The 9,333-nt window shown below is 37.1% G+C and overlaps 2 protein-coding genes across 10 annotated transcripts in view; one reads left to right on the forward strand and one right to left on the reverse strand.

The window, feature by feature from the left end:
• Positions 1-9,333, reverse strand: part of LOC108514874 (olfactory receptor 4C11) — a 416,510-nt gene that overhangs the window by 19,117 nt on the left and 388,060 nt on the right. The window contains exon 1 of one of the 9 annotated variants that reach the window (XM_017851399.1): positions 5,496-6,159. The exons of the other annotated variants lie outside the window; for them this stretch is intronic. The gene's annotated coding sequence lies outside the window, so the exon portion shown is untranslated. Of the gene's footprint in view, positions 1-5,495; positions 6,160-9,333 lie in introns of those variants that run through there. 9 annotated transcript variants of the gene reach the window in all.
• Positions 3,097-4,041, forward strand: LOC108514825 (olfactory receptor 4S2). The gene has a single exon (XM_017851311.1). The coding sequence runs from the start codon at positions 3,097-3,099 to the stop codon at positions 4,039-4,041; it is 945 nt and encodes a 314-aa protein (XP_017706800.1).

Below are 9,333 nucleotides of genomic sequence, written 5' to 3' on the forward strand. Positions count from 1 at the left end.
CTTACTCCAAGCATAGGCCAAACATGAACCTTATCCCACCTATTTCTCCATAAATCAGCATAGAATCAATTAAGAAGAAAAGCAATGTTCCCAAATAGCACAATCGAATATACTATTTTGTATTAAAATGTAGCTTTCAAGAAAGAACAATTACAATTCAATAAATAACATAAAACAGATATCTTAATATGTTATATCAAATATGGACTATTTAATGCGCATAATGAAGCATATTAATTCAAAAAACAAGGTTTAGAATGATAAAATTATTACTTCTCTTTGCTGAATTGCTTTGGATTAGGGCCACAGTCATTAATATGAGAATTGATCGGTTTTTGTATTTAGCAATAATTTTTTAAATTTAATTTTAAAAAATTGAACAGACACTAGAATTAAAGTTCATTGGTAGGGCTGCAATTTGGTTTTGACTATGGAGGAAGACTTTGGGGAAAATCTGTCTCCAAGGTCATTTATCATTTTGCATCTTCCTCTTTAAATAGACCTATAAGAATAGAGAAAAGAGCATTTATTGTCAGAGACCCTGTGAAATGGCAGGTATCATTAGGCGAGAAAACCAGGAACAACAAAGACTCATTTCTACCAGCCTTTCAGTTTGAGGGGTCAGGTATTTTCTGGTACTAATTATTCACAAAGAATTCCTCAGACATCACTGTTACTTTGCTTTGGGCAGTTGTACCCAAATTAACTCAAGAAGAGATAGAAACATAAAGTGAACTCAAGCTCCGGAAAATACTGGTGAGTTTTTTTTTTAAACTAATACAGAATATTTGTGGAAAAAGATAATTGTTAGATTTTGAACATTTGTAATATAATTGATGGAGATTGTTCTTTGAAATACAGAGATAATGAAATTATTAAAACGATGATAGTGGAGATAATAACATGTACCTAAACATGACTATGGGGTAGGGTAGGAGGGATACGAATAAGAAAATGTCAATAATTTCAATGACTCAAAGTGAGTCATTATGCCCAAAATACTCAGTAAAAGGAGGAAGGCATCCTTGTGATGGATATTGGCTTAAGAAGATAAACAGCAAGATGCTACTGCATCAGTTGGAGTCAAGAGAGGCCATGATTCAGGTTAGCAGCCTTTACTAGGATGCACATTCTGATAAATGGAACTTTAAATCTCAATCCTGCAATCAAGATAAATTAGTCCCTTAATAAAATATCTTGGTGAATGAAAAAAAAATTCCTCTAGAACACTGTGATATGGACGGTAGAGGAAAAATCCTCAGGCTTGTGTGCAAAAGCCCAGTTTCTTGTAGATGAGAGCCAAGCAACATAAATAATTGTTGCCCAAAACTGCTATGATGTGAGCTTCCTTAAGTTGAGGGGCTTTCTTAGTGGAGGATAGTATATTTCTTTAAATTCAGCAGGAAAACTGAAGAAGAATGAGCCTGTAAAAAAGCAGGGAATGTGCATCAGTCTGTACCTAAATCATATTATTACTATTACATTTATAATCATTATTTTGTAATGCACAAGAGATGGCACACCTGTAGTGACTACTGTGCCAACTCTAACATGAACACCTGAAGAAACGCAGCCCTGTAGTTTCCCAAAAGCTGGAAGTGTTAGCCACAATGTCACTGTACAGGGATAGCCGAGAGCACAGAGTTCAGTAGGTGTTGTCAGCATTCAGCTGGGTGGATCTTGAGAGGATCTACAGGTCTCTGCTACACAACCTGTAATTGGAGGAATCACTTACATCTATGGTTGATTTGAGAAAGAGTCCTAACAGCTCCTTTAATCAAAACTATTCCACATACCCTTTTCCATCCAAACATACCAACGACCCCATTGTAGTGCCTGAAATTTCACCACTGAACATTGATCTATTTAAATAAATGTTGTGATTTTCCTAAACCCATTAAAATTATCATTCAGTGATGATCTCTTGCAGAACTATAAATCGAACAAACTGGGAGAATGAATACAGCTCGAATAAAACTTGAAAGATTAGAAAGATGTATGAAGCAATGTTGACATTAAGGGACAGTCTTCTCTTTTTTACACCCATTTTCTTTGTTTCAGTTGATAGACAAATGTTTAAAATACAAAGCAAAGTCAGTCCTGGAAAATCCTAAAGTATTCTGAGTCTGTACATGGAGAAATTACATAAGACTTCACTCCCCCTCCTTTCAAATCAAACAGGTCTTGCTTGCTCTCTAAAAGTTTCTTTTATTGCTTTACCTTCTCTCTGCCTTCCTATCAGGGTTTTATGAATATTTCATATTGACAGAAGTGATTTAATTTCATGGTTGAAATAACCATTAATATGATATGTAGTAGTGAAATTGAAACTGTCATTTCACAAATGGGGTAAGAGAATTTCTGTTAAGTTAAATAATTTACCTGGGGTTACAGCACTGTCATTTTAGAATCAAATTTGTGTAATTTTGCTCTTCTTTCTATAACGTCACACTACATCTTGACTATCAGGGCTCGAGACCACATTGGCGGAGGTGCAGACATCATGTGCACAAGGATAGAGTTTCATGAGAAGAACTTACAAAGCCCATGAGTAGATACACTTGCAGAGAAATTGCAGCGTATTTGTGAGTGGATGTGATAATCAGGCATGGCAATATTCAAAAGGTGAAATGTGGATGTTTTCACTTGCGGGTCTAAAATAAAGCAAACATTTCCAAATGTTTGCCGGTAGATAACACAGATGTGACCATATCCCAAAATACAGAAGTTGTTTCAAAACTCAATGTCTTGTACAAAATAAAAACGAAATAAAGTTTAGAAACAGCTAAATAAACATTAATAAAAGGTGAGAGAAGAGAGGCATATGGTAATATATATATGAGACTGGGGGTTTTACTTTCTCTGAATTTTGCTTTCTCACCTGAAGTGAATGAATGTGATTTAATCTTGAGGTAAGATGATCAAAATAGATGCACTACAATTTTGTTAAGTATGCATGCCAATTAGCATTTTTTCCCATTTTCAACTACTGTGATATTCCATTGGTTCTGTGCTAGAAATAGAAGAAATATAGTTCTTTTTATGTTTCCTTTTTTTTAGGTAATTTAATTGTCTCTTAAGAACTTGACCCATTCCATGGAAAAAATAAACAACGTAACTGAATTCATTTTCTGGGGTCTTTCTCAGAGCCCAGAGATTGAGAAAGTTTGTTTCGTGGTGTTTTCTGTCTTCTACATAATCATTCTTCTGGGAAATCTCCTCATCATGCTGACAGTTTGCCTGAACAATCTGTTTAAGTCACCCATGTATTTCTTTCTCAGCTTCTTGTCTTTGGTGGACATTTGTTACTCTTCAGTCACAGCTCCCAAGATGATTGTTGACCTGTTAGCAAAGGACAAAACCATCTCCTATGTGGGGTGCATGTTGCAGCTCTTTGGAGTACATTTCTTTGGTTGCACTGAGATCTTCATCCTCACTGTGATGGCCTATGATCGCTATGTGGCTATCTGTAAACCCCTACATTATATGACCATCATGGACCAGGAGAGATGCAATAAGATGTTATTAGGGACATGGGTAGGTGGGTTCTTACACTCCATTATCCAAGTGGCTCTGGTAGTCCAGCTACCCTTTTGTGGACCCAATGAGATAGATCACTACTTTTGTGATGTTCATCCTGTGTTGAAACTTGCCTGCACAGACACGTACATCGTTGGTGGTGTTGTGACAGTCAACAGCGGTACCATTGCTCTGGGGAGTTTTGTTATCTTGCTAATCTCCTACAGCATTATCCTGGTTTCCCTGAGAACGCAGTCAGCAGAAGGCAAGCGCAAAGCCCTCTCCACCTGTGGCTCCCACATTGCCGTGGTCATTATCTTTTTCGGCCCCTGTACTTTTATGTACATGCGCCCTGATACTACCTTTTCAGAGGATAAGATGGTGGCTGTATTTTACACAATTATCACTCCCATGTTAAATCCTCTGATTTATACACTGAGAAATGCAGAGGTAAAGAATGCGATGAAGAAACTTTGGGGCAGAAATGTTTTCTTGGAGGCTAAAGGGAAAAGTTGGACTTAATAATTTAAGCTAGATGATCTTAAAATTTCTCAGCCTTGCTTAACTCATCTGTGCAATGAAGGCAATAACAACCTCATGGGATTTGGAGTGGAAAAATGAGAGAATAACACATTCAAAAGAGTAAGGTATTATTTGTCATTATTATCGCATTTTTCTAATATTTCATAATTAGATAACTTCCTGACATATCTATGACAGAGAAACATTATTAAACATAGAATCACAAACATGCAGAAGAGAAATTCCTCCTGGCTTTCCATTGGGGACTGGTTTCGATTACCCTATCTTGCTATTCACTGGTCTTGCCGTCATATCCCGGAAAGCAGAAACTCACCATATGTTCAAAGTGGAGGAAATAAATTTTAAAAAATTTAGCATTTCCAAATGTGTGGGCAGTGTTTGCATATTTATGGGCTTAATTTTTGAGGTGTCAGGCACTATAGTATGACTCATATATTTCCTCCTAAAAAAAAAATCCTTTACCCTGCTGCTGCGGCTATGCATAGAGTAGTGGGGAATTGATAAGATTGTAATGTGTGCTGGCTACTGACATCCTGGGAGAAGCGAGAGGAAAAGACCCCATAGTTCACAGCGTAGATTTCACTTATCCTTGTACATGCACGTTTCATCACTGTCCCCCACATTAATTCCAGGAATTATTTAGCTCAGTCTTTCAAAAGAATAAACCTCCAATCCTTTGTGAAATAATATAGAGGAATTCTTACCTGGCTGTGTAGAAAATGGCCCGTGGAAATAAAATAATTTTCATGTAATACAATGTATGTTTCACTCCTACATTCTGTAGAATCATATGCCACAAGCATTTAGCATCTCAGGAGTTTTGCAGGTGAACTAACTTGCTAGTTTTCTCCGTCCTTGCTCAGATGGCTGTAACTTCCCCCACAACACTGAGTCAACTACCTGGTAACACTGTTCTCTATTTTTCAAAAAATGTGTGAAAATCTTTCACCAGCTAATATTTCCTGCCTGCTTTTTTGTCATTGTGGATTAACATATAATTTCTATTTTACTCTTACTTTAACGACAATTCAGATGACAAAGGAAATATATTTTTGTGGACAGTTTACTATGTTTAACAGAAATTTTATTTTTTAAAATATGCACTTATTAGCTTTTGTCATAATACAATGACAAAAGAAAAGAAGAAAACGAAAAGTTACATAATATTACCATACAGATGTCTTATTTACATGAAAATATAAAGGAACACATGCATATTGAACTGTCTGAAAACTCAAACAGTTCAACAATGTAAAACTGAAAGAAAAGCATAATAATCACTTTCCTATCTTTTCTTAGAAACGCACCATTGTTAGCAGTTTCTTATGATTCCTTCCATTAAAAATAATTTTATACCTATATTCACTTATAATTTCTATTTTATATTATGTTTGTAGTCACAGAAAGGAATAGTATAAACATTGACACATAACTTTTTCCTTTAGAGAATAATATGATCTGACCGTCTCTCCACGACAGCATTTACAAATGAAACCCCAGGGTCTAGTCAGATTGGATGTGGATGCTGTCGCCATAGCAGGTACACTGGAGACCATGCCAGAAAACAGTCCTCTCCCAGGGAAGGTCAAAGCAGCCAGCAGTGTGAGAGGGTGAGATGAATGAGGTAACATCCAGGGTTCGCAACTGATTGAGCATGTGGCCAGAGAGACTGGGAGGTAGTAATTGAGAATGTCCTTAGGATTGTGACCAGTCCTGTTTTCCGAACTAGACTTAAAGAAAAACACAACTGAGATAACTTCCTTAATGTTGCAGCAATTCCCAGAACCATAGCTGATAGAGAACATCTTCCTCTTCCAGCACCCATTTTCTCACCCTTGATTTCTTTCACCCTTGGCCAGCACTTCAGTTGGTTTGGGTTGTCTACCCTGTGGGGTGACTGAAAGCATTATTCGTAAGAGTTTGATCCCTAGTTGCCTTGTTCTTATTTACTGTAGTTGCTGCAATTGTCCAGTTACAGTTATCCCTGGTATGCAAGTGCTAAGAGAGATTCCACTACATTCTCTGTGTTCTGGATACAATCATCTCTGTCCTAATCCATTATGACAACACTAGCTACTCATAATAACCAGAAGCAAGTACTCTAGCCAAAACAGTAACTTTTTTTTTTTTCCCCTGCTGGTCCATTTGCATAAGGAGCACAAATTAGTGGTTCCTGCTGTGTTCCTGGAAAATATGTTTTTCTTTCTAGAAACCAGGACTTCGGTCCTTATGAATCTGAAGACTAAGAAAGTGAGTTTCTGGGAGTGCAAAAATTAGAAAACACTCTACTTTCACCCCTTGGATCTCAGAATGATGTATGGCAGGCAAATGGGGACTCCACACCACATAGCAGGCATCGGTTCAGCATTCAATGCATACGCTGAATCCTGAAAAGAGCATCCTGTCTCCTCCAGAGCTGACTTCTAGCTAGTCCCTTGATTGAGCGTTTAACAGTCCTTTCCCCTCTTCATGAAGCTAGATGCTTATGGGTGATGGGCTATACGGGAAGATCAGTGAATTCTGAGATCATGAGAACATTTTATATCTCCTTTGCCCCAAAATAGGTACCAGGTTCTAGGCAATCTTTAATGGATATTATGTCAATGCGTCAATCCATCTGCAAGCTGTCAAATATTGGTGTAGATGAAGGTACTATGGAGATGGAAGACAAATCTGCATCTACAGTGTTTATTGTTCCTGATTAGGACCAATTGCTTTCACTTTCAGGGTGGAAGAGGTTTTATATAATTAACACGTTATCAGGCACATGAATATTTTCCCAGAGACAGGCATCACATTGGGTGCTCAGGCATGGATTCTGCTACTGGCATGTTGGACACTCAGCGGGGGCAGATGGCAGATCAGCAGTTATGGTAAGGAGCTCGTTTCGCTGAGCCCAGGCATAAAACATCCTTGCCAGTATAGACACTCTGTTCATGGGCGTATTGTGCCATCACTGGAATATCCTTAGGGATGGACCATATCAGAGCACAGTTCATCCTCATTGTCTGGTTAGTTAAAGCCTATTCTCTTGTACATGCTTTCAAGTTAGGTCTAACTTCAATAGGTCTATTCACGTAACTCTTTTCCAGATCACTTGGTCCAGTCTTCTGAATTTCCAGGCACTTTATCAACAAACTAGGCATTTACCACTGCCTCGAGTCCATGTATATTTATTACCCAGGACTCTTCCCCTTCTACACAAAGTTGAAACCAATAATATTATTCAGGGTTTTGTCCACTAGCAGAAATTCTCTATGCTACATACCTTTAAGCCACCATTTAGGGCTGGGATGTCCTTTTAGGTTAATGTCAATGTACTGTGGTGACTTGTATGTGAACCTGACCAGAATCCTTTCCTCCTCTGTCAGATGATCCCAGAGCCTTCCTGGTGAGGCCACATGTGTGACTTGAGGAAGAGGCACTGATTTAACAGAGATGAGTCCTATGAGAGTCAGAACTATCCATTTGTTCCTGAACCACTCTTGTCTTCTGATTTGCTCAGGCCAAGCTTTTACCAGTTCATGTATTTGTTGAATTCAAAAGATTGTTTTATTCCAAATACTATATTTTATATTTATTTCATATATTAACATTAAACCTTGAAAACATTTGAGTATTCATTTTTTTTTCCTGTTCCTTTCTCTAAATTAGTGTCAAGATTATCTCTTTTTGAAAGCAGCCTTCCCATGGAATATTGGAAAAAAATTTTTTTCCTGCATTTCAGAGGGAATACTTCAAGACATGATAAAAGGTATTAGCATCCTAGACAATATTATTCCCCAAAGTTTCCCTTATTTTGCAAATTGAAATCAATTCCAGTGTTGCAATAAATTTAACTTTTGGTTTGTCTATTTAGCCTACACAAACAGTAAGTTAATCTTCCTCATACTCAGTAATTAGATACAAATGAGGATGTGGAGGTGCCTCTAGCACACCAAAGATACGAGGGAAAAAGAGGAAAAATACAAATGGATGGTGGAGAGAGTGAGAAAAAACAGAAAGTCATTGGTTAAAGAAGATGTGGATCACCAAGAAATACTTCTGCTCCCACCAGTGATTTAAAGTTGCCCCTCCTTGCACTGGGAAATCAATTTTTCTAGCTTCCATAATACACTTATAATTTATTTGCAAGTAGTATGCAGGAAAGGAAGTATGATGTCTCAAAACAAGAGGTTCTACTCTGTGGGATATAGACATCTCCCTCCGAGAACCCTCATATTCATAGCAAGTGGTCTGAGGATTAACATGCACACCAAGAACTTAATCTCACTTTTTTCAACTTCATTTCTATTTGTTTTATTAACTCAAGTTAGTAAAATAACACTCATTACAACACATTTTTATTAACATAATTTTATTCTACCAAATATGTATTGAATGCTTTTTATATACTAGGTTCTGTTTATCACTTTGGAAAAGTTTGGTCTTTTAATCCCCATAACTATTCCATGAAGTAGGTAATAAAACCGAAAGAAAAATGAAACTCACAGAAGTTAAGCAGCTTGCCCAGGTTGCTCACTTATCTACCCTAAGAAAATGTTGAAAATGACAATTAATGGTCGGCATTAAATAATCAATTGCATATTTATTAAGTAAATTAATAAATATGACAAACAAAACCACATTGGAAGAGAGCTTGGGTAATACTTTATAATTAACTTTTCTGTAAAATTACCTATGCGACGGTTAAGGATGTAAATAAAAGATTCTTTCTGAACTACACTAAGACTACTCACTTAAAAGAACAGCAACGTAAGTGAGGTTGGGACTTGAGATACATCAAATGCTGCAGTAGAAATCTCTTTCACTGATACGACTTAGCACTTATAATCAACACACCAAATGAGATGTTGAAAATGTCAGGATTTGTCATAAATAGCTCTTATTATTTTGAGACATGTTCCATCAATACCGAATTTATTGAGAGTTTTTAGCATGAAGGGCTGTTGAATTTTGTCAAAGGCCTTTTCTGCATCTATTGAGATAATCATGTGGTTTTTGTCTTTGGTTCTGTTTATATGCTGGATTACGTTTATTGATTTGCATATGTTGAACCAGCCTTGCATCCCAGGGATGAAGCCCACTTGATCATGGTGGATAAGCTTTTTGACGTGCTGCTGGATCCAGTTTGTCGGTATTTTATTGAGGATTTTTGCATCGATGTTCATCAGGGATATTGGTCTAAAATTCTCTTTTTTTGTTGTGTCTCTGCCAGGCTTTGGTATCAGGATGATGTTGGCCTCATAAAATGAGTTAGGGAGGATTCCG

This window comes from Rhinopithecus bieti, unplaced genomic scaffold (genome assembly GCF_001698545.2).
Source record: "Rhinopithecus bieti isolate Rb0 unplaced genomic scaffold, ASM169854v2 scaffold_33444, whole genome shotgun sequence".
Classification (NCBI taxonomy): Eukaryota; Metazoa; Chordata; class Mammalia; order Primates; family Cercopithecidae; genus Rhinopithecus; species Rhinopithecus bieti.